This window comes from Atractosteus spatula, chromosome 1 (assembly GCF_055471065.1).
Source record: "Atractosteus spatula isolate fAtrSpa1 chromosome 1, fAtrSpa1.hap1, whole genome shotgun sequence".
In the NCBI taxonomy this organism is placed as follows: domain Eukaryota; kingdom Metazoa; phylum Chordata; class Actinopteri; order Semionotiformes; family Lepisosteidae; genus Atractosteus; species Atractosteus spatula.
This window is the reverse complement of record NC_142706.1, coordinates 36,909,534-36,936,746: the sequence shown is the minus strand read 5'-3', so window position 1 is coordinate 36,936,746 and position 27,213 is coordinate 36,909,534. Positions and strand designations below refer to the sequence as shown.

The window sequence follows — 27,213 nt, the reverse complement described above, 5'->3', positions numbered from 1 at the left end:
GAGTAGGGGTGTAACCCTGGTGTCCTGGACAAATTTTCCATTGGTCCTTACCAATCATGGCCTCTTAATAATCCCCATCTATGAATTGGCTTCATTACTCTGCTCTCCTCCCCACTGATAGCTGATGTGTGGTGAGCGTTCTGGCACGCTATGGCTGCCGTCGCATCATCCAGGTGGATGCTGCACATTGGTGGTGGTGGAGGGGAGTCCCCATTACCTGTAAAGCGCTTTGAGTGGAGTGTCCAGAAAAAGCGCTATATAAGTGTTAGCAATTATTATTATTATTATTATTTTCTGAAAGAAACAATGTATACAATCACAACAAAACCCAATGGAATTGAAAGCCCAAGTAGTGTTTTATGAATGCTGTTCACGTGAGAGAGGGGCAGGTAAGAGGAGAGGGAGGGTGAGAGAGATGGACAAAGAGAGGGGGATGAAGAGTAAGAGAAAGAGAGAGGGACAGGGGCTGAGGGAGACAAACAGAAGAAAAGACATTGTATCATCAATGAAGTTTCTAGGTTTGCATATAAAGTGGGAGAACAGATGTACCAACATCAGTGTTGTTCTGAAGAGTGGAAGTCAGAAATAGAGGTGGATTTAGTGACAGGAAAAAGGATGGAAGGACAGGTAGAGGGAGGGAGAGAAAGTGGGACAAAGGAATAAAAGATTGTAAGGCAGCTACAAAAGGCATGAAGAGTACCCCCCATATGAAGAAGTAGTGTTAGTACTGTTTTATGTGCCTCTATGTCACTTTATATGGTCATGGGACATTGATTGCCCAACCATTACTTTGTATTTAAAATTCCTCCAGACTGTAAATATTGATACAAATGGTAAAATGTTCAATTCTGTAAGCATGCAGATAATGGATGATTCATAATGTAACAATGAAAATGTAGCTAATATGCAAAATTCTTGGTTACTCATGTTTCTCATATTTTGGCAAAATAAAAAGGTGTGTTCAATCACTTTCATCAAGTACAGTAAATTCTCTAGATAATTGACTAGTAGACATGTGTTGAAATATTACCTGAAATGTTATGATTCTGAAACACTTGTTCAATCTAAAGTTCATGTATCTACATGTTTTTCCTGATGTATAGTGCTAGTCCCCCCTTTTACATATTTCCTGTGTCTCCATGTGTTGTGCATGCCATTGGAAGAAGCTGACAGGCTTTTTGTGTTAGGATGGAGAGAGTTATAAAAACATACTAATCCAAAATCATATATTTACAAATGTTTTGCGCTGAAACCTTTTTTTCTTCTTCCAAGACATCTGTTACAGTCTAACTAGTTATGAGTCTGCCTGATACATAACATAAGAGTAGGGAATAGTTTATAGCTACAATAAATTAGTTACTTTTCTCAGTTGGTTTTACTTTTTTTCCTTAAAACAGTTTGAAAATATGTCAGCAATTTCAGTGAAAAGGGTTGAGCAGCTTAAGTGTTCTTCAACAACAGAATTATCAATAAAACTGAAAGGGCAAATGAGCCAGACTGGAAATGTCATCACCAAGAAACCTGTGAACATCATGGCCTGAAGCATCTTACCTGTCAGGAAAACAAACGAAGCCTTACAAAATGCAGAATTGTGTTTTTACTTTGAATTCACTTCCCTCAAATGGTTTCTATTGATTCAGCATATTTTCCTCAGGATGTGTGATGGGTGCAGTTTGGATTCAATCACGGCTGCTCTCAGTCTCAGAGCATCATGCCTAGACAGTAGCAAACTCCCTTATGCCAAAAGACAGTCTTTTGTGGCCAAAGAGAGGGTGATGTCAACTTTATGTCAAGTCCATTTACACATGCACACATTAAGGGAAACCACAATTTTGACCAAGGCTAAATATATGTAAATGCAGTTACTACTTTTATAAAAAGCCTTACCACAAACACCCTCTTCCTTGAGGGGAAATAAAATCAACTGTTAAGTGAATAACACAACACAAAACAGTCTATAATGTCAGAGTGAAAACATAATTCTAGTTTCACCTAAATTATAAATATAAAACAGAAAATAACCAGTTCCATAAACATTCACACCTAAATAGTCGATCTGTGTGCAATAAGATGTTTCACGATGAGCTCAGATCTAAATCCACCTATCTCTGGGAGGTTCCAACGATGACTAGTACAGATCCCCAAAAAAACAACTTTATCATGAAGACAAAAGAACATGAGATAGGGTTATTTAAAAGCATAGAGCGGGGAAAGGGTATAACAAAATTTCCAAGGTATTGAATATCCCCCAAAGAACAGTAAAATCCATTATAAGGCAATATAAATATGGCACAAGTGTAAATCTTCTCAAAGAGTGCTTGGGCAATTTTGCAAATAAGAAAACTTTAGATATGCAAAGCGCCTACAGCCGTAGCCAAGGAGACTCATGGTTTTAATTTCTGCAATAGGTACCTCTACCAAATATTGGCTCAACAGGACTGAATACTTACACAATCAGTTATTTAGAGTTATATAGATACAAAGAAAAATCTAAGCCCTGAGTTTCAAGCACCACTGTGTAAACCCCAGTCTCTCCTCTGCACCAAAGCAAATAGGCCATCCCCAACTCCAGGATCTGACTTGCACTTCATTAACCTCCAATGAATCCTCCTTGCTCACCCCACCACACACTTGACTTTTAATTTCCCACAACTGGGTACTTCCCACAGCCTCAAGGACCACAACAGAAAAAACCCAAAGTAGTTTAGTCATTAATCATTGACCAATGTGTATTAGCTTTAACTTTAATCACTTACAACATAGTCAGTGTAGCAAAATGCAATAACCCATTTTATTGGATATTTAAGTAATAATTAGCCCCTTGTACAGAAAGCTAGTAATTTCCTGAAGTACTTATCTCAGAGTGATAGAAAACTAAAGAGCTTAAGCCAAACAAAGACAACTTTTCTACTCACCAGAGATTGACAAGAAATGGATGCTCCAGGCCTTGCATAATCTGCAGCTCTCTAAAGACATTGCGGACTTCGTCTCTCTCTATGCACTTCTGTTTATTCATGTACTTCATTGCATACATTTTCTTGGTGTCTCTCTTCTGCACAATGCAGACCTGCAGTGGAAAAAGGAAGATGGGAGAGAGCAGAGCATATTTATGTAAAAAAGAACAGTTAGCCTTATCTGTTTCAACAATCTAGCAATTACCAAAAGAGATATCATTCTCAAAAATGCCACACATTTAACAAAATGTAGAAACGAAGACCTGAGTATATAGAAATCGTGTACTGAAACGACTTGTGAGTATAGATATAAATTATGGTAGAAAGGTAATTCCAACTTTTCAACATATGTAACATGTTGTACATCCTAAAAAGTCATTTGGAACAGTACAACTACTATCCTCTCAAAAGTTTTCCCAATAGTGTCAGTGAAACACTGGTGTAAAATGATAAATTGTCATCTGAGATTACTTTTTCCTTCTAATGTTTCATCGAGAGTGTATTCTCAAAGACCAAGTTCACACTTGGCTGTCCTTAATGTAACTCCAGTTTCACAGTATTCAGTTGATTTCATTTTTTTAAAAACATTAACTGCTAACATCCTCACAAACACAGACCATTACAAGCCAAACCATTTCAAAACCAACACGAATGCACCAAGTACAGGGAAGTTTCCACCGTAAATAAACAGGAGCTCTCTTCAAGAGGGTATGTGAGGTAGCTGGGAAAAGGCCAGAATGCCACACACTAGAGCTCTGTGGGATAGCACCCGACGGTAAGATTGAAAGGGGGAGAGGGAAAAAGCCAAGCAGGCCAAAAACCGTACTGGACAGCAGCAGACACACTGACTGCTGTGCTGCAATACAGATAAACCAGAGTCCAGGAAGACTAACAAACCAAAGAAAAGCAGCTTGGCTGATGAAAAAGACGTGGATTTGTTTATGTTTGTTTTTTAGGAATTAACAAAGGGCACCTGTGCATCAGTTTATTTGAAATTCATAAAATATTATGTGATATGATATTTCGAGATCAAAACATAGAAATGCAGAAGGTAAATACCATTATATATGCTGTATTTGAGTACGACTTTAGTATAGAAGGCATCATAAAGGGCATGTGAGTTATGTATGAGTAATATACTGACACTTAACAATTGATGAATAACCCCTGTATGAAGGCAGGCTAGACACTTATTAGTTTTTGCCAGTAATAAATAACCAATCCATAACCTTTGTGAATCATTAATTAGGCATATATTACGCATTTAGTAGAACTCAGCAAGATATCTTCAGGGACAAAGTAGTAATATATGCCTTGCAGGTTTCTGTTCTGAAGTGTTACCAATTTGGTTGAAAAACAAATTATGAGGTCCCTAGTGAATTCAAAGAGCACAGTACTTCTCATCTTCTCACTTTAGGTTACATATTTTGGGAATGTCAAAAGAATTGACAGACATCTGCATCTTTTTTCTGGGTGAAAATAAGCAGACTTTTTCCATAATTTTTGTTCATCTATAGCTGTCAAGATCAGTTATTAGATTTTGCATATAAGTGACTACTCCGTAATTACTCCCATCACAAACGACTCAAGAATAAGCACATCTTGATTTTTCCTAATTCACAGAGAATTTCATCAGACTAAAATGAGTCACTTACTCCAGTTCATTTTAATCTGAATGGAGCATGTGAAATCTTGATGAAAGCTTATTTCAACCGCTGTGATTTTCCATACGCTTGAAGCGTCACCATGCCTCTATTGTATTATATCAGAGAAGGCTCCAAATACGCACAAGGATTATGCACGAGGATAAAAGTTCCCAGATGTGGCATTGAAACAATGCAAATTGGTCTAAAATGATATGAGATGATTACACAATTACTTTGACAACATTTGAAATTAACTGTCATCGCAACATTTTCAAAAATCATTTTTACTTTTTTCTCAATAAAACATTTCTGGTATAACAGAAAATACTTTTAGAAGGCAGAGTTTCTATAATTGTCTAAGAAACTAATCACACATTGCCTTCCCTACAGTTTAATCTATATGACACTAATTACCATTAAAACCAAAAATGTTTCCAATAACGTCTAATGTCTAATAAGATACACTGATGAACATGGCTGGCTAAATAAAGTGGCTTCCCATCAGGACAGAATCAAGATGCAAGAAAAGACATTGAAATGAAACTAATCTAATGTGCAATTCAGTGATCTGCACATTAAATACTTATTAATTAGAAGACATTCCTTTACACTGTGGACAATAATAAACATTTTCCAACTGATTTATCCAAATGAGCTCACAAAAATCAATAAATTGCTCTGCACATCAATTTCACTGGAGCAGCTTGACTAAAAACTTAATATTTTAAAATCGAAAGCAGGAGAGTTAGTTGTTTGAATCTACTCAGATTTTGCAGGCTATGAACATAATCTATACCATATGTCTGCCTCACGCAACATTGAGCCTTCGACAATGAATGGACAAGGAATAAGAGTGCATGTTGCCTTGAAGGTCATGACCATACTTTATGATGATGGTGCTGAGACATACAAAAGGTGACTTTTAAAATTATTCTCTACCTTAAAACATACCTGTAACATCTATCCATTTGTTAATGGCTTCATCCAGTACAGGGTTATAGGGGTGCTGGAGTGTAAGGCAGGGCACACATAGACAAAACCGCACCCACATCACATCCAATTTTCCCAAATGCCAATTAACCTACCTGTATGTTTTTGGATTGTAGAAGGAAACCAGAGCACACAGCAAAAACCCAGACAATCACAAGGAGAACAAACAAACTCCACACAGAGAGCACCCTATGTCTGGAATTGAACACCAGACCCTAGCACTGCAAGGTAGCAATGCTGACCACTTTGCCACCATGACCTATAGCATGAAAAGGTAAATATTCACAAATCACAAGTGGTATATTTTAAAAAAGCAAAGGGAAAGTAGATACAGTATATTTGTTCAGGTGAGTAGCTGCGTCATCGTGCGAAGGCTGCAAAGGAACAAGTAATTGGTTTATTCCATGCTGAAAAGAGAAGAAAGAAAGCACGTTTCAGCCGTGGAGCCTTCTTCAGGTGTGAGAAAGGACAGAAAGACTCTCTTTCGCACACCTGAAGAAGGCTCCATGGCCAAAACTTTGTGTTTTCTTTCTTCTCTTTTCAGCATACAGAATATGTGGTTTGCTGGCTGACCCATATTGTCCAGATGTCATCATTTCACATTATTATCAGGGATGTGACAACAATCACTTACAGTATGTTACACACAGATGTGACTTGCAGAGCGCCTGTGATCCTTTCTGTTTAGTCAGTGAAACTGCACCACTCTACTAGTTGACGCCATCTCAACAACATGCACTATGGGGCTCATGGCATGAAAAGAAATGGCAGACTATTCTGACATTTTTGAGAAGATTACAAACTGTTGCCCAACCAATCCAACACCCTTTGCCATCTTCTCAAAATGGTTGGAAAGTCTGTCCCGAGCCCAGTTGATTTCAGTTAAATGATTTCAAATGAGAGGGTTTGTAACAGTCTGGTCACACTCTGACAGCTCACTAGAGGGAAGAGTGAAATAGCACAGGAGCTCCCTTTATTCTGTTCACAGAAATAGCACAAAAAAACAAAGACAAAATTAGAAACATGAGGCTACTTCAGCCCCTTAAACCCTTCTTCAGCCATCAGCCCTTCAGGCTGTTTCAGTAAGGTGGGAACTCTTGGCTTGTTTGTCTTTCTCTTTTCCCCCATCCACCCTCTAGGCTACTTCACAAAGTGGCTTCACTTTAGCTTGTATTCTGTTTTCTCTCTGTGAGGTGTTCCTTAGGGCCCTAGTGTGAGCCCTGTCTCACCCTTCTGCTGCTACCTCACACACCTGCTGAAAGGGAGCACACATTATGATGGAGAGAATCACAGCTGTCAGATATCAGAATCGTAACATCTGACAGCTGAATCCTCTCAGATGGTGATTAAACTGACTGCCTGTCACAGGGTTATATCAAAAACAATAATTGGAGATCACAAATCTTTTCACAAAGCTGTATGGCAAGTGCAAACTATTATTTCTAAATCTGAATTATTATACTTCCTGCAAAAGTAACTGGTACTGCGTATATATTTAGTATTTATTTTATTTGCTAAAAACATGTTTCTTGTTGGGCAGCATGGAGTCCAGTAGTTAGCATTGCTACCTTGTATAACGCGCCACATTAATCAAGTAGTGTAATTTTGATTAAATAAAGGGATGGAATTTATCAATATGGGCAGCACAGTGGTACAGTGATTGGCAATGTTTGCTTGCAGCGCTGGGGCTCGGGGTTCCATTTCAAACCTGGGGTGCTACCTGCGTTGTATGTTCTCCCCGCACTCTCATGGTTTTTGTCTATGTGCTTCAGTTTCTTTCCAGAGTCCAAAAACATATGGGTAGGTTACATGGCTTCTGGGAAAACTGGCCCTGTTTTCCTTACTCCCCGGATTGTTTTGTCTGCATAGGATCCTGAAAGAACGCTTCATGACAGTTGTCCCATCCAGGGTGTAACCAGCCTTGAGCCTGTTGCTTGTCAGCATAGGTTCAGGCTGCCCCAGGACCTTGTATTGGATAAAGCAGTTAGAAAATGAACAGATGGATATTTCGTTTTTCAGAAAAATCCCTGATACGTTTGTCTAAGAGGATGACATATAGATGCTATTGTAAAGATAAGCTAGTTCAAGTTTCTCTCTCCCTGTCTGTGTCTCATGGAGAGCAAGCTGGGGTATGCGAAAAGACGAATTCTTAATGCAAGAAATTGTATAGGGCTAATAAAGTGATGTTGTATATGTACAGTATATTGATGAAAACATGTTACCTAGTTAATTTTGAAGTTGCTACTGTATGTTTCTGAAAGTAGATTTTGAAATACTGTACATAACTTCCTGTAGGACCTAGCAGCAATAGCAAACTATAGTAAGTATTTTAAATGTTCACTTCAACATAATCAGACTCGGCTGCTTTTACAAAATCATAAACTATTTTGGGGTTTTACCTCATCTTATTCAAATGCCTTAATGCGTTCCAGTCTCAGAGAAAAGATGTAATAACAGTAGCTAAACTTCCATCAATATTAACTACAAAAACTGGAACGCATTCCTTAGTTTGTGCCGACCATGTAAAATTGTGTGTTTCTGATTAATTCAAGACTCACTTTCTAAACATAATAAATCAAATTTAAAGAATGCTTCACAGAAAGAATGCTTCACAGGGTTCTCGACATGTAGTTACCTAAATTAGTAAAGGATAAAAATATCAAAATCTATAAAAATCAAACTTGATTATATACAATGTTTTAACAATATATGGTGTCAGCTGCCATTATCTTGCTTATAATAGGTCAACTAAAAATACTATAGTAGTTCAAGTAGGTAGCTGCATCAGCATGCGTAGGCTGCAAAGGAACAAGTAAAGATGAAGGCTCCACAGCCAAAATGACGTGTTTCTTTTCTTCTCTTTTCAGCTCAGAAAAAACCTTTACTTGTTCCTTAAAAATATTATAGCTGTGTTCCTACAAGGTGAGTGACACTTTGACTTGTAATGTTTTTTTGTGACATCATGGTAATTTCTGTTATGAGTTTGGACTAGTATTTTGTTAATGACTGCTTTAATTAACCAAAAAGGAGTATTATGCAAATGTATTAAGTTCATTTTTACCATTAATTACACCTTGTATTTCTAGTGATTCATTCCTTATCTGATGACAGGAGGATGTGGACACAATGAACTGACTATTAATCTACAGAGATACCTGCAATGTGGCTGAATAGACTTCACATACAGACCAATCCTTTTCACTTTTCATGAAGAAAATAAACATACTATTTTATTGTAAATGATTAAATATTCAGCAACTAAGGAAGTAGAAGATAGACATCAGGGTGGAATAACCTTCAGACATAATTGAGGCCATTTAGAGCTTTTCCACCAATGGATTTTCCATATTGTTTTTGTTACCTTTCCACCATTTTCTAATCTTATCCATCGTTTAAAAACAGATGCTAATGTTTAGTTTGCAGCGTCAAGTGCAATGATGAACTCTGAAATTCAGCTGCCTTACCTCACCTTGCATTTTTATACTCAATTACATTCTAGTTTTCTATTTTGGGATCTTTAATGGTTTTTGGCACTATTAAAGTCTGACAGGGTTTGGGTCCATTAGATCACCAGTTTCCAAAGACTCATGCATATATCACAATAAGTAATTTGAATCTCCAAAATAAATGGCAGTAGATTCATCATACCTGTATATATCATCACACACACCTGTATGTATCATGAAGATACATTCGTTTTTGTTTTAGAAGGCAATACTACTCTCCCTACTGTATTATGACTTATTCTATTTTGCAGTCTTCAAAGAACTCTTAGTACTTAAGCAAATGGAGATCTCAGAAAGGTAACCTCAAACACACAAATGTCCAGAAGCTGAATCTTATTAGAAAATATTCTACAAAAGCCACATAAGTGCAGTTTCTAAAGTGAACAAAATAAATAATGAAATGGAGTAAAAACAATTTCAGTGTGGTTAAGCATCCAAATTCACCTTCTCTTGATTCCTTTGTTCTTGTGCTATGTTTAAAGGACAAGACTACAAAGGGATCTAATAAAAGTATTCAAATTGCCAAATGCCTCAACAAAGTCAAAACAATGGAATTCAAGATTAAACTGGGAAACACAACCTAGAAGAAGCAAACACATACTACAGGGAAAGTTGTCAGAGTCTGGAAAAAGATATTAACATATTGTTAAAGCTGATACCCAGGCTTCCAACTGGATGAGATCTTTGGATTGATAGGTTTCTAGCAATCAAACAAGTCAGAGGGGAAGAACAGACTTCTCTTGTTTGTAACCTTTCCAATGTAGAGTACATACGTTATCCTGAAGACCTGTTTTGTTCTGGAATTTCTTTTGTGTGTGACAGCTTGACAGATTTGCTGCTGCTTTGCGATTCTGGACCTGAGAGATTGGTACACCGACAGTGTGGCTGTGCTCACTTACATATTAGTGACTCTCTGTAGCAACTGTTGTGAGTTCATGCTCAGCTGTCATTTTGTTTGCAGTATCTTATGGAGTTAAGGTATTGTGACTTTGTGGTCAGGCTGCTGTTAGGTTTTGTATTTGTCAGGCTTTTTTGTCGGTGTTGATTTCTATCCTGAATCTTGTACTTTGTTGCTTTCTCTCTTCTTTGAAGTCAGACTTTTCTTTCAGACTTTGAAGTCCTTCTCTTTGGATGTTTATTTCAATTTCACAGTCTTCCAAGAGTCAACATTGATGTTGTATTTCTTCATGTTTAGTTTTACTCACATCACATCATCTCATCACTTTCAGTAGTTGCTTACCCAGTTCAGGGTCATGGTGGCCTGGAGCCTGTCCTGGGAATTATTGGGTGCAAGGTGGGATACACACCGGATGGGACAATAGTCTGCAGGGTACACGTGGACATAAACACAAACAAATTTACTCAAGGGCCGATTTCCTTAACCTGCCAGCATGTTTCTGGACTGTGGGAGGAAAGCAGAGCACCTGAAGGAAAGCCACATGACATGGGAAGAGCATACAAACGGCTAGCACCCCAGAAATCAAACCCAGGGCAGTGATGTGAGGCAGCAATGTTTACCAATATGCCACCATACTATCCCATTTTATATAACTTTTATTTTAATACTTCTTCTGTCCTCTTCTGGTGCAATGCTTTGACTTCGCCGGGAAAGGGAACCTTCTTTGGGATCCTGATATCTGGATAATATTACCAAGTCAACGAGGCTGATTTTAAATGATCACACTGTAGCTCCAATTGTTCAATTACCTGCTTGAGAGAAACAGTGATATCCTGTGCATCTGTCTTCCTACATCAAACAATACTGGTTATATGAACAGTTATTTTCAGTTGCTCCTATATATTGCCTATCTTTAAGCTCCATACAGCAAGGTAGGAATGAAGACAGAAGTTCAATGACTGAAGGCAGTTTGAGTTACATTTTGGACTGGGGTCGTTGGATAATAAATTATTCTCATTGTCCATACAGAAAATCACTTGGTCTCCAGCTGTCACGATCGCTACTCCTCCTCTTAAGGGCACTCCAGCCCTTCCTTGTTCTGCCCCATTACCTGTACCTGTTTCTTATTTCCGTTCCACCTTAAAAGCCAGATGCAGGCGTCACTCCTGGTTCCTCATTGAATCCCGCTTCGTGAGAACCTGGGGTCCTGCTGCGTCTGGCTCCGTTATGCTTTTAACCTTCAGTTCCTGATTCCCCGCTCCGCCGGTTCCGACCCGGTTCATGGTTTTATTTCCTGGATGGATCCCCTGGCTTTGGACACTACCTTCTGTCTTGGATTACCCGTTTGGATTTACTCATGGATTGTTCGCACCGGATTCACTCTCCCTGGACACCTGCACCCCTTGGACACGCCCCCTGTCTCCATACCCTCTCCTGCATGACTTTTTCCCTAGTGTTTCTTCACAATTCCGGATCGTGTCGTCTGCATAGGGCCCGGAAAGAACTGTTCGTGACACCAGCAGGGAGATAGCATATGATCAAGGGGAGCACAGTACTCAGAAATATAGAAAAAAGACTTAGGGCAATGACAAACCCTTTTTTGACAGCAGTCTGGACCTCAGAAGCTCTGTGGAACTGTTGGCAGACCAACTTCTACCTGAAGTTGAATTAATTCTTCTGGCCACAAAAAGCTGTATGCTCATGATCAAAAAGCTAAATTGTTATTTTTTACAAACCTGATTTGTTTCTGATATAAAATTAAAGTCCATTGGTGATATTTGTCCAAGGGTCTTCACTAGCTTTTGTTATGTTCTTAGTTGAAGTTTTTTCCAAGAAGTTCTCTTTTGGATGGATCTTTGAGTACTTTAATCATGATGGAATGAAATAACTGAATGACTGAATGAAAAAGACAGTTATCACTCCAGCAATCATGAGCTCCAGTAACTGTTCTCATGATGTGGACATCTTTGTGATTCCAGGCACAGACAATGATCATGCCTGCATTTGAACAATGAATGTTGGCAACATGTGATTAAATATGCGATTAATTATGTGATATGTGATTAAAGCACCTTTAGCTGCGGTTACAGCTGTAAGTCTTCTCGGATAAGTCTATATCAATTTTGCACACTAGCTTGGTCACCTTTTTGCCCATTATTTTTTTATCAGATTTGCTCAGGCTCTCCCAAGTTGTTTTAGGATGTCTTATGGACAGACGTTTTCAAGTCTTTCTACAATCTTAGTAGGATCTTTTAACTAGGCCACTTAAGGACATTCACTTTCTTATTCTTGACCTGCTCCAGTGCAGCTTTGGCCTTGTGCTATATGTAACAGTCTGGCTGAAAGGTGAATTATTGTCCTAGTTTTATCAGTAAATAAAGAGGATTTCCTCTAAGATTAGTCAGTACTTTTCTCCATCTATGATTCCTTCAATATGGACAAGATACACATTCCCAACAGAGGATTATCTCCAAAGCCTCCATGCTTGATTGTTGGGATGGTGTTGACTGGGAGACGTGCTGTGTTGGGTCTGCGCCAAATGGTTTAAATAACCATAAATTCTGTTGTAATTGACAACACCATCTTTTGTCTGATTTTGGCAGGATCACTCAGGTGCTTTATTGCAAACTGTCATGTTCGTAAACCCCTCCTATTAAGGACGTTCCAGCTCTTCCTTGTTTTTACTGATCTCCCGCACCTGCTCCCTGTTACAGCCCCCTTTTCAGTTCCCCTTAAAAGCCAGATGCTCACTCTGTTCCGGGCTCTGCATTGGTTCCCTAAAATTAGTTTAGGTGCATGATTGCATTAATGAGACACAACAGGAACAGGAACTAAAAACTTGACGGGACCAGGGGCTTTCAGGTCCCAGACTCGTCTGGTCCCGTCAAGTTTTTAGTTCCTGTTCCTGTTGTGTCTCATTAATGCAATCATGCACCTAAACTAATTTTTGTTTGCCACAACAAAGGGTTTGAATACTTACACAATCATCGCTATCCATTTTCTTTAATATGAATTATCCATTAACTTATCTTTGCTTTGTTTTAATAATATGATACAAATTTGTATTAATATTGATAAGCTGTAGATTATTAATTACTATTTTGTATTCTGTGTTGAATTTAATGTCTAATATCATTTAATATAATAAATATTAATTCCAACATTAAAGTGTTGTGCATGACATTAATTAAATAAAGCAATGTTTCATTTGTATGTGGAAGGTCAAGGGACAAGAATGAAGAGAAGAAATTTTTGTTCATTGCCATTATTGATAAATAACAGTCAGTGCAGAAAATGTAAAAAGACCTTGATGGTAAATTGTGATTCACAAAGTGCAAGATTTGTTAATTTCTTTGCTCATCAGTGCCTAGATATGATAGCAAATGATTTTCAGTACTATTATGCTTGTCAGAGTTCCTGTATATAAAAAAATGCCAGGGTGGAATACTTCTACAGTATGTTACTATAATTAACTGGGTGATACCACAAACAAATGGGTCATCTACGTGCTTTTAAAGTAGCTGTGTTTTACATCACAAGACTGCTCACACACTTGTAATTGGAAAGTTCAGAATGGGATAGAAACTGGTCAGTGTTACAGGTGCTCTGGTCTTAGAAAACACCTTTAGAGCAACTATGAAACACTAACTGGTTACAAAGTGATGACTGCACCATAAAAAGGAACCCCTAGTAATTTTTTGTCAAACCTTAGCATGGCAAGCCTGTTAAGTGAATGCCTGAAGGACATTTTTTAAAATTATTAAATTTATTAAAATTATTTTGAATATTGTCAAGAAAGCAAAGACACATTGCCCTCATAAAGCACAGCACAGCTAAAGGTAAGGTCCAATGATTTAGTTAAGATCACTTGGTTACAGTTAAAAGACTAACAGACAACAAACACCAGAAATGCCATAGAAGGAAATACAAACCTGAAACATTTAATCTTTGCAGCCATAATAATGACCCTTTTACTCACATGCTTCACCTCTAGTTTGTTAAGCACTTGAAAGTAAAATTAAGTTGGATAGCAGAAGGGGTTCATTATCACTTTCCAACAAATGGTGTTTTATATACTGTATAAATTTACATCTGAACGAATGAGCAACCATCTTTATAATCATGTAGCACGGCTGTTGAAAAATAAATCTCCAGAGAATGGTAAAGATGGCAGTCAGTCTAAACTTCAAGCAACATGAACAAGTGTTTTCTCCAGATATCCATGCTTTCCAGACTTTCTGAAAACCTAATTTCAGTGAATCTCTACCTTGTGTCCATTGCTTGCTGGGATAAGTTCCAACTCCCCTGTCACCTGGATGGGCGGACAAATTTTAGGAATCAAGTGGATTGATTTACAATTCCCTGGATGATTTTTTTTGTCTTATACACCAAGTCATTCGGATTATTGAGAGGAATCAAGCATTGAACCTAACTAATCCAACCTGAAATGATTCGTGAAATGATTCAGATCCAATCTCAGAGCTCATACAATGAATGGAAGAACTTGGAAAACTTGAGTTAAATGCGATACAATGAGCATAAAGCAATAAATAATAGTAAATTGTCAACCTGTTAAAACACACATATCTTGTGTGTAGATTTGTCAGCTGTGTGAAGAATATATTTTACTGGTTATTTCAGAGAGCTTTAATAATTTATATATACTGTATACAGTAGTAACTTATTTTAAATAAGTGATCTGAAAGCCCAGTGACCTGCATTAGGTTTTCAATTTCAATAAACCGGAATAGAACAATTTGACATACATTTTTATACATACTGTATATTGAAATACACAATAGATGTAAAACTTGTTGATTCAACTGTCTATGACATAATTTGCAGCAACTGTAGTTAACATACTGTATATCAATTTTTATGTAGTTTTTAAAATAATCTTAATTCAGAATCTTAATCTTAATTGACACTTCTTTTAGGTGTTAAAGGTTTGTTTATGATACATTTACAAAGAGGTGTTGTATAAAATACAGCTAAAGTGAAAACCCATTCTGCTTGTGTGATAAAGCTAATTTAAACTAAATTGAATACTAACTTTTGCAATGTCATGAGTTATTTTGTCTAGCTGTTTCAGCTGCGAATGCAAATATGGCAGAGTAGTTAAATGTGAAGTCATGTTACTTTTTTCTTAGTTTTCTGTTCCCATTTCACTGTTACTAAGTAACCTTATAATCAGTCAATGTGTTGAAAAATAAGCTTTTAAAATAATCATGTTATTGTTTTATTGTTCTTTAGGACTTCATTAATAATGTTGCCTTACCCATTTCTGCTTGCAATCATATCTTATACAAAAGACACTTGTACAAGATAGGCTAAGATTTTTTTAAAATAACATCTATGCAATATTTTCATTAGGATTTTCACAAAAATCTGATTCCAAACTACTTTTCTTTTCATGCTGATGAAGAAACACCACCAGGACCTTTAGTTTTACTAGACAATAGAAGAGATACTGTATATCACTATATCTTCTTATTTTTTCATTTAGTTTTGTAAATGACTAAGCCTCATTTCAATAATTTCCGTATTTCTCAGAATCAGTGCTACCATGGTGCTGTGTTGTTCAGTTAATCAGACTCATTTCAGCAATTCAGTGCTGAATTCACTGTCATTCAAGTGAATCAGACTCCAATCAGACATGTAACCACATCAGCAACAGCTGTTGATGATAAAGTCTCTCACGACGGATCTACACCAGTGCAGTTTGAGACAGCTAGAGTTACACAAATTGCTGACCATTGCATCATCCTCCATACAATGTACTGTATGAGAAAAAACAGATGTGGCCAAGATGTGGTTTTTCAATAGAATGTAAGCAAGTAATAATAATAATTAATAATTGCTTACACGTATATAGCGCTTTTCTGGACACTCCACTCAAAGTGCTTTACAGGTAATGGGGACTCCCCTCCACCACCACCAATGTGCAGCATCCACCTGGATGATGCGACGGCAGCCATAGTGCACCAGAATGCTCACCACACACCAGCTATCAGTGGGGAGGAGAGCAGAATAATGAAGCCAATTCATAGATGGGGGTTATTAGGAGGCCGTGATTGGTAAGGGCCAATGGGAAATTTGGCCAGGACACCGGGGTAACACCCCTACTCTTTTTGAGAAATGCCCTGGGATTTTTAATGACCACATAGAGTTAGGACCTCGGTTTTACGTCTCATCCGAAGGACGGCGCCTATTTACAGTATAGTTTCCCCGTCACTATACTGGGGCATTAGGACCCACACAGACCACAGGGTGAGCGCCCCCTGAAGTTAATATGTAAAGGCATTGTAATGTCTTGATGATTTTTTCTGAATAAAATGTAGGCTTTTATATAGAGTATTTCTGCTCTGGATATAAAGGCAATGTATTTGGAAACTACTGAAAATTAATCCTTTTCAGAATTTCAGTTATTAGTTTTGAGCTATTTGGTCCTTCTGTGGCTGAAGATATACTTAAAATAAAGTCCACCCCTTGCTGCTTAGATCCCTTGCCTATTCATATCCTGCAATATGAATGCACATTTGTCCAAAGTAATACAATGGGCCAGGCAATTCTGATATTTGTTTTAAAAGTCCTGCAAGGAGAGCCATTCTAAATCTGATCACAGCGTCCATTCCAGATACTTTTGTGCTGAAAGCTAACCTGCTCAGTGTCAAGGGATCTCTGTCACAGGGGATAAAGGAGGGATACATCCACTTAGTTGTGCACTAAAGATTACTTATTTTCTCACTGAAGTCAACAGTTCTGGAAGGTGCCAAAAATCTCAAAACCCAGGAACATCTGCAAGTCAAGACTGAAATTAGGAGAAACTTAGAAAGTTTGCTTGCTTGTATTCTGTAGCTACTACATCTACTCAGCAGTACTTGCTGATATTCAGTGGTGTCAACAAAACTCCAGCTGTATTATTTCATCAATAGCATTTCTTCAGTCCGGTGAAACTACAATTAGGAGCTTGTTACACTATTTTTCTTGTTGCAGAGAAAATCTAAAAGTCAAAATCCTGTTAGGACTCTCAGCCTGCAAGTTACTTTCAGCTAAGTTCAAGTAGCAGGTCAGACAGTGCTGGTCATAGTCATGTTTTTTTTTTTGCTGTAAAGTTGCCAGGAGTTTAGAGAGTGAGAGTGATGCCTTTTATCGGTCATTTAATTTGACTGACAGTGACATCATCGGGTGCTACTGTATGTCTGTGGATCACTCTGTCAGAGGATTTATGACATGTAGCTTCTATTTTTGGTTCAAGTCCAGATACTGTATCTCTAACCTTTGGAGATGTAGACTAAGAAGTGTCAAAATGGGTACTTCATCACTGGAGGTTACATGATGGATTCAATTTATGAAGTCCAATTTACGGGCAGTGCGGTGGCTCTGTAGCTAAGGATCTGCACCTGTAGCTAGAAAGTTGCTGGTTCATATCCCGTGGCTGGCAGAGGAATCCTACTCCGCTGGGCCCCTGAGCAAGGCCCTTAACCCCAACTGCTCCAGGGGTGCCATATAAATGACTGACCCTGCACTCTGAGCCCAAGCTTCTCTCCCTGTCTGTGTGTCTCATGGAGTTGGGGGATGCAAAAAAGACAGGAAAATTCCTAATACACTTTTTGTTAACTTGATTCTATGCATAATAATAATAGCCTTGCTGCTACACTATTTATCACAACATCTTTAAATGCCTCAAAGATTTGATTGGCATCACTGACAGTTTTTTTTTGCTTGTTTAAGCCTTATTCCTTCAATAAGACACAGCTTTATTACTTGGTCATTGTACTTCTGTCAAAATAGTGGTTTGTACTGGTATGTATCAGGGGTTTAGAACATAATAACATGAAAAAAGGTTAAAAATCACAAATGATTACAATTTTAACCTATGTAGCTCATTTGATTGTATTTGCAAACTCTCTTATTTCGGTATCAACTGTAACTTTACTATTTACTGTGAAGTTGCATCTAGACACCAGAATCAAGATAATTTGTGTGTCGTGTTGTCAAAATACATATTGCTATTTATTTTCAGGGTAAAATGTAGGCTATTATGTAAAATATTTGTCCTCTGATTATCAAGGCACTGTATTTGTTATTAATTAATATTCCACAGTTTATATTACCTAAGTTTGAGTATATACCCCTTCCTTACTGTAAGTCTGTTTTCTCTGTGTTCTCAATCCAATTACTTTTATTCATATTGCTTGAATTATGTCTCAAATAATCTTTTTTGGGAACCTTAAAAAAGCCTTCTGAAAATCTAAATCGACCACATTATTTAGTCTGATTGTATCCATTTCTATTGCTGCTTGCTCAAAGAATTTTATCACGTTAGTTAAACAAGACCAATCTTTTCTAATTCCATCTTGACTATTCAGAAAAGTCTTGTTGCCTTACAGATGATCCTCTATATAAATTCTGGTTATCATTCCCATAAACATATTTGTAACAGGATTAAGATTTTATTGGATACACTAAATTGGCAATATTCTAAATAACGGGCATCACCCCTGTCTTGTGAGACCATTGGATGAATTCTGTTATTTCTAATAGGGAACACTTCTTATTTTCAATTAATAAAATAGAATTGCATCTGAAACTGAAGGTATGTTTGTCTTGTCTGCTTCTTTCATGCTAATATTAACAAAGAACTTTGTCTTGCCTCAGCCTAAGTGAAATATTATTTTAATACATTAGCCCTGTCATTGTCTAAAGGTTTCTTATTATCATCTTTGGGACACTTTATCATTTAGTGCTCTTATGAATAACTTTTATTAATTATTTTAATAATAACTGCAATATTCCTTTATTTTCCCTTATTGGCCTTTTTCCTTCTTAACCCATGCTTGCAATTAATTATAGTACTTTTAAGTAGATTTTCTTGGTTACTATGATTTCTATGATTACTTTCTCTTGGGAATAATGTATACTGTATGTAAAACCAAATATCATTATACAGTACTGTGGCATCCATCCTCTACTGATTATAATTTCACCAATTCCCATTTTACTTTATGTAAACTCTAATTCCTTTGTAGACTGCTTTTGCTGGCAATATGCACCTGTGTTTTGGTCTACAGCTGCACAGCTTCAAAGTACAGTATATTTCACAGCATACCGAATTATGATGGCATTTGGTTCTCTTACCTTAGTTTTCTTTTTCTATCGCTATTCTTTTCTTTCTCTCAGTTTTCTTTCTTTTTCGATGAAAAGACTAGATTAACACAGTCATTCTCTCTAGTAGGTGCTCCGAAAAACTGAGTAACAAGTCAGCCATTAGGCCATGTCTGCCATTTCAGTTTCAAATAAGAAACTTCAAATGTGCTTTTCCTAGTCTTCCTTTACACATGCTATATTTCGAATAAGTTGGATATCAGTATTTGATACACTGTAACATACTCCCACCAATAACTTTTTTGAATGGTCATTTTATGTATAGTCCATATAGTTCCTGAGACCCTTCACACATCTATTCTATCTTCCTGTTCCTAAATGCTCTTTGTGATTGACTGTCTTTCACCTCTAACTCTCCAATCTTTCATTTCTCCCCTGAAATCTGTCAATCTGCTAATATTGTATTCTTCTCCACCACTCTGTTTGCCATGTTTCCTTGCTTCCATTTCTATCACAATAAATTGCTAATAATCCTGGCATTTAAATATAAGCACTTCATTATCTGGTCTTTTGACATTTTGTTTTTACCTTGGGTTTTTTTTGTTGTTTCTGCTCCATGTGACTCTCTCTCTCTTGCAGATTTTCCTTTTTTTCTCACCCTCCTTCCATTTTAGTTTAAATGGTTTTGAATTTCTTTGGAGATCCTTGCCCCTAACCAGCTCATGTCCAGATCATTCAGATGTAATCCTTCACATCTATACAGATAGTGTTTGTATGTTTCAATGTTTCAAGAAAGCTGAAGCCTTTGTCAGCACACCATATCTGCAGCAGTGCTTTGTGTTCATGGATTAACAATTCTTCACCTTTGGATGTCTATGAAAGCCACTGATTGGTTCCTGTTCTTCAGCTTTTCTCCAGCCTTTGAATTTGTTTTGAATGTATTGTGTGCTGTCATTTTTCTCCATGGAGAACAACAACTGGATCTTCACCTGGATCTACATTTAACCCTCTCTTACTGAGAATGTAAATGTTAACCTTGGGTCATACTCTTCATAAACATAGCCTTGCATGTTACTGTTTGTGCTAATGACATTCCAATTTACTTTCTAACTCAGACATTCACACAGTAATGTCTTACTAACACAAGGATACAGGATATGCAACTATTCTATAACTTGGACTGATTGTATTAGTTATTAGTATCAAATTGTTAAAGTTTAAAGTCTATGGATCTTGAATTTACTGCACATGATCTATATAAAACCCTGGTATGCATAGTAATTCTGCCTGAAGCTTCAAATCTCATATCAAGCATACCATTAAAATATTCTTTTTAATTTCTGTAATATTGCTTGAATCAGGTCCTTCTTATCTATGCCTGATGCTTAGAAACTTGTCCATGCCTTTATCTCTGTAACTGGCTGTTCTAATGCTTTAGTGGCTACCATCTCAATTATTCAGTTGAAAGATTCCATTTGCTTGTGTCCTATCATGCTGGCTGTGTCCTTGCAAAATGTAACTCAGGTAAGAGATTACCCTTGTCATGTCTTATGTTCAGTGGATGTTAGGCTGAAGTTTGCTCAACAAACCAGGTTGAAAACTATGAATGACATGGCTCTTTCCATCTATGAGCTTCAGCTGTGCTCTTGTCAACCTTGTAAAGATTTTTTTTTATAAAAGTGGTATGGATGGATTGATAAAAAGACCATCACTCACAAGTTTTCTGATATCATTTTGATAAAAAAAAAACAACTAAAATGATTTTCAGTTTAATTTCTTCTTTAGTGGCTGCTCTAAAAAAAGAGGACATTACTCATTTCACAGAACTGGACAATATGATAATTATTCAGAAAAAGAAATAATGAAAAAGGAAATGTTGAAACAGGTGGGGAATGTGGGTGTGTATGAATATCCTTTCATGAAGGGTTAAAATGTTAGACTGGAAATCAAAATACTGAAGCATTATTCACTTAACTCAGGAGATGGGCTTCTTCCATTGTCAGATCACTATTTCAGGTTGATAAAGCATTTAGCAGCCTCTCTTTGAAACCAAGTTGTTGATGGCAGTGCCTTAGGTAAAGAACAGGCCTTCTGTGCATGACATTTAAAAAATCATCATAAAGGCAAAACCCATTGTGTACTCTAGCACTTTCTAGTTTAATTTCAATTAGACATGGCAAGGAAGAACAAAAGATCAGTACAGAACAGGGCTTTGACAGACTATGAATGGAGATACTTTACTGTACATTTGTCACATTTGACAGAACCTATGACTGTACTGCCTGAAAAAGTATATAATTCATGGGTTGAGGCATAAAATTAATTAGTAATTTGCCTGTAATGCTAGTTAGAAGATTAATTTAACAGCTCTTAAAATTTCAAAACATCAATTACGAAACAAGGGTAATTAAAAATTAGGCAGGCCATTATTTTCTTTCAGCAGCACCAAGGTTTATGTTCCTTGTAAAAATGAGTATGCAGTATGTAAATACAGGTAAGTATCTTTAAAAATGTACACCTATTGAATAGCAGCATACAGATGTAGATGTAGGTCTATACAAGGATGGTTTTACTGTACATTTACAGTGGCTATCAAACGTTTTCACCCACTTAGGATTTGTCACATTTTTTTCTGTTACAATATGGAATCATAATGTGTTTAATAATGGGATTTTTGTCACACAAAATTGTACAGGTCATTCTAAATTAATGATAAAACTAAAACAAAAAATAGCTTATTGTATAAGTATTCACCCCCTTTGCTTTGCCACACGGGAACAGCCATCACTTTAAGGGCATGATCTAGGTGGGTCCATGGTGACTGACATGCCCGTCACAGCCTGTTGAAGAAACTGTTTTGCTAACTTTCTTTTTTTTATATGCACTCTCCTCAAAAAGTGGTGCTCGCAAACACCCCCTTGTTGGGTTAACTAGGATCTGAGAAATCATTGTTTTCTCACATTCACTCCATCCAAGCTTATCCACTCATTAAGGACCTCTGAGCCCTCACAGAGCTTACAGACTCTCAGGCTCAAAGTCGCATACTCATGACACATTGCCCTTGGTGTCATCACGTAACACTTGAATGCCTCAGTCCCTCTAGGACCTCCTCCAAGGTCGATACCCTCAAGATTAACTCACATCACTGCACACTTCGTTTGCAGTTCCAGGCTCAGTGAACCTCACACCTCTGGTTCTCCACCTCATGCTAGTCCCGTTATGAAAGTATCAGTACTTCTTTACTTTACCAGTGGGCCAACATGGTGATGACTGAGGCTGCTACACTTCATGAGTCTTCCCTGCACCTCAATGACTCTTTACCTTTTATCTAGGAGCCTCCCTGCTCCTAGACTTCTCAGATGGAGCCTCTCTTGCACCCTGATGTCAGATATTCAAAGTTCACACCTGCTCTCTTGTGGACTCCCTCTCCTGGAGTCTCTTCCTCCCAGCTCTAACTCACTCATGTAGTCTCCTCACTCTTCAGTGGAACTCCTCACATTATTTCAATGACTACTGGCTCTCTCACTCTTAACCAGTCAGCCCTCGGACTTCCTGTCCACCTCCAGCCACTGACGTCTCCACCTTACACCAACAAGCTGGATCTCACACTCTTAATACTAGCTCAACAAAGAGTCCCCTGTGCCTCTCTTGCCCCCAACTCACACATCTCACAATCACTCACAGCCTCCAGTACCTCAAATTCACACCCCAGGTTGTACACTATCAGCTTCCGGATCACATTTCTCTTGTGCCCCACCAGCACTGCCTTTACTCACATTTCTCAAATTAGTCACAGGTTCTGGCCCAACTCCCTTGGGCCCAGAACCTGATGTCTTCCTAACACCGGCACCTCAATCACTGCTGTCTTCACTGCATGCCTACTGTTACGAAGCATTTTTCAGGACCCTATTCAGACAGCAGAATCCGGAAGGGAGTGAACAGACACGGGGAGGAGACGAACTGGGCTGGTAGACGAACAGGGGGGCGTGACGAAGGTGCGCAGGTGCTCGGGGGGGCGTGGTCCAGGCAAACAGTCCAAGGGGAGTCCGAAGGGAAATTCAGAGCAGGCAAAATTCCATAGCCGAGTGATCCAAGCCAAGACAGACATGACAAAGTTAAAAACCAGAGCAGGATCCGCCGAAGGGTCAAAGACTGACACGACAAAGTTAAAAACCAGAGCGGGATCTGGCAAAGGGTCGGGGAGATAAACGGGGTAACAGGACCAGGCGCTCCAAGTCCTGGACTCGGCTGGTTCGGGATGCCGAAAGGAGGCCTATGTCCTTGAGCCACGGACGTAGGGCAACTCGGTGGTAGGAGAGCTTCCGGGCAGAGCCCGGAACAGAGTGAGCGCCTGGCTTGTGTAGGGAAGGGCAGAAACCGGGAGCAGGTGCACAAAATCAACTAAAATGTGAAAGAGCTGGAGCACCCTTAAGAGGAAGGGATTAAATTCATAACACCTACAAACAGTAGCCAGACCATTTTCACCACCCTGTGTATTTCTAGAGTAGGGTCTCTTCTACCGCATCCCTGCTCCCTGGTTCACTCTGGTTGCCAGAGGCCAGTAGTTAAATAGACCCTTTCCACCACTCTGTGTGCCCTGTTTTTTTCTACTACACCCCTGCTTTCTGGACTTCGCTATCACAATTAAAAAAATCTCACACAGCAAACGATTCAATACTAAGACAACCCTGTTTACTCTCACTCCAGAAAGTGCTGTCTCTTTAAATTAAGTGAATTTTAAACACCCCATCTGTTCACAATCCCCTCCAGAATTGCTGCTCTTAACACTCTCCTTGTGGGGCACACAACACAATACAGTTTAACATAACTCCTCAAGGACTGTTGCTCTGATACTTCACCTTGTAGATTATAAAACAAAGTATCACACAGAACTACACAGCTTAATCAGCCTGACATCTTTCTTTCACAAATGGCAGCTGCCAACCTTCTGATATAAATAAACTAAGTGTGCTCATACAGACCCTGCTCCTTCAAGGTGTAGACACTGGCAGCACCACAAGCACTACTGCTGCACACAGACATCAACAAACCTGATCTTTCCAACTGCTTCAGCCCAGTCACTCTCGCTGCTGTACTTCAGTCTGATAGGTAGACACAGTTTTCTGCCTTGTCTGCATATCAGGTGAATTACTCAGATACTACGTTGCACTTAGTGCTTCTCTAGTCTGTTTATAGCTCAGACTGACTCCCCAGCTGTTTTTCTTCCTAGGGACGCATGCAGCTGCTGATCATAAGACTGACTGCCCACAGCTGTGGTTTTTTAGATTATTTGCTAATAAGCACCCCCTCTGCTGAGAACCTCCGCCTTCCTATCATACCCAATTAATCACACCCAATTTTTTGTCACATATGACACACCTAAATAGGCTCTGGTGCAACCAATTGTCTGTAGAAGTCACAAAATTGGATGGAAAGCACCAAACAGGGAAAGGGTATAAGAATATTTCAAGGGTATTGAACATCCAATAAGCACAGTAAAGTCTATTATAAATAAAGTGTAGCATAACTGTGAATCTATGCAGAATTGGGCATCCTCAAAAACAGAGTACAAGGGCAAAAAGGACACTAGTCATGGAAGTCACCTAGAGGCCTATGACAACTCTAAAAGAAATACACTCTTCCACAGCTGAGGTGGGAGAAACTGTTGTAATGATGTGGGGTATTAATTTACTGTAACAATCAGAAATTGCATCAGTAAATTGCAAGAGTACTTGCTGACTTTTAGTAATCAAACAAAATAATTCACAGTCTCACGGGCAAATCCTAAATATACAATATACAATTTATTGATATAAAACCAAAACATGCTTAACAAACAACAAACATAAATAAATTAATGAAACTATCTGCTGAGATATGAATGGCTGATCATTCACTTGGGTTTTCTTATTTCAGAGTTAAAATATCTTTTAAACCTCATACTGTAGGTTTTACCAGTCTCATATAAGAACATCACATCTATATTCTCAGATACACATAAATATGCTACCGTATCATTACCATCAAACATATGTTTGGAATAATAGTTTAGGTCTTGAGAATTATAATGTGAATAAACAAGTTTTATACTCCTTGTATATATCTGTTAGCCAAATGTTCTTGATGATTTAAACTTCCCACCGGTAAGATAGAGCTTATAGCTTTCTCTATGCTAGGATGGTCCCAGATACAAAGAGAGAGATCTTTATCTTAAGTTGGCTGCCAGACGTTAGTGTCTTGTTGAGCTTCAGTCTTTAAAAAAATAACCTGCACAGTTTGTCATCTTGGGGTATGGCCACTAAGTAGACAGGTGTGGAGAAAGGTTTGTCCTGGCCATAGCCTAGTTTTAAATATGCATGGATATTCAGGATGTTGACAAAAAGAGTCCAACTGTCTTATTTCATTGTTGGCAAAAATAACAGTGGGTTCGCGAACACAAGATTTCTTTTGCTGCAGAAAGAACATCTTTGGCAGAATTCTGTACTTTACTGACTCCTTCTGCCTGGCATTTCGGAGAAATGTTTAAGTCCTGACTTGAACTGCTTGCAGTCACATGGTTGGAAATGTCAGATTGCCAGTTCAGATGGAGAGAGATGATGAACCAATGAGTTAACCAAGAAAAATAAGTTGGGTTACAGTTTTTAAGGTGCCACATCACAAGTTGGTGATTGGTTGAGATGCTATCAGGTACAGTTCTGGTATCCATCCTGTAGATAATAATTGGTGTATCATCCTCTGGGTGATGAACAGTAAGGTTTTGGGAAGAAAACTGACTGCAAACTGGATGAAGCCCATTTTGGCTATATATCATTACGTGATCCCTATTGGATACAGCTTTACATTTACAACGTGTCTTATCAGAGAGGCCTCTTACCACATTCCTGTGCGCTTTCACAGAGAGACACTGACAAGGAGGCACAAGAGAACACTGACAAGAGGCACAAGACAACACAAGGATTATTAGAAATCTTTATTAACACTTCGAAATGAAATAATATGCCTTGACACTACACTATGCATAAAATGACAATTGCCAGGGTGTTTTACAAATTTGGACTTTATGGGGGAGTAACAAAATAAAGGCATATTTGAAAAATAACTCACATCAAATCTCAACTACATTTTGCCAGAAGGCATGTGGAAGACTCTAATACCAAGTGGAGGAACATAGTGTGGTGTGATGAGACCAAAATTGACCATTTTGGCTTCAAATCTAAATGCTAAATTTGGTGCACGCATCACATCTCACATCACCCTGAGAACACCATCCCTATTGTGAAACATGGTGGTGGCATCCTGGCAAGTAACAGTGAAAGGCACATGGAGACACAAACACACACACTTACTCTACAAATAAGTTTCCCAGAAGCCAATTAACCTACCGATATGGCTTTGGTCTGTGGTAGAAAACTGGAGCAACTGGAGCACCTGGAGGAAACCCACATGAACAGGAAGAGAGAAAATAGCACACCAGGAATTGAACCCAGGGCCCCATCACTGTGAGGGAGTAATACTAGCTACTACACCACAATGCTGTTCTGTGAATGTTATATCATGAAATACAGTAATACATTTGGAACACAATTTGCCATTGCACAATTCCAAATGGTACAGGTAAACTTCAAGTTATAGGTTATTTTCCTTCACATTTGTGGAAATGTGTTTATTTAATTCATGACAAAGTACTTTCCTGTCTGAGATGATTATAAACCCTGGATATTGAGTAATAAAATAGCTCAATACCCTCAGCCAAATAGACTGGATTTCTACACAGGTTACTTCCCTTTAGAATAACTGGGAATGCTCTAAAGAGTAATATTGTGACAAATTCACCTCCGAGGTTTCTCCTTTCTTTACCCTTGAGAAAATCATGTGTCAGTTGGTTATCATCACAAATCTCTAGTCAGTCTTAATAATATTATATAAATGATAAAACTGAACTGATTTGACAACACAGACAAAAGTCATGCCAGTTCTGTCGTCTATGGACTGTTTTAAATAACTGCACCTCATCTATGGTACCTACTGTTACTTGTTTAATCAATGGAAGACAAATGTTATAAGCTCTATGAGTCCCAGGAAATGTGACATTTGTCTTTCACACTGAAAAA

The 27,213-nt window shown here is 38.1% G+C and overlaps 1 protein-coding gene across 1 annotated transcript in view; it reads right to left on the bottom strand.

Moving 5' to 3' along the window:
- Window positions 1–27,213, bottom strand: part of LOC148840839 (serine/threonine-protein kinase 32B-like) — a 141,642-nt gene that overhangs the window by 88,418 nt on the left and 26,011 nt on the right. The window contains exon 3 of the mRNA XM_088912625.1: window positions 2,916–3,067. Coding sequence (XP_088768751.1) covers window positions 2,916–3,067 — 152 coding nt within the window. The remainder of the gene's footprint in view (window positions 1–2,915; window positions 3,068–27,213) is intronic.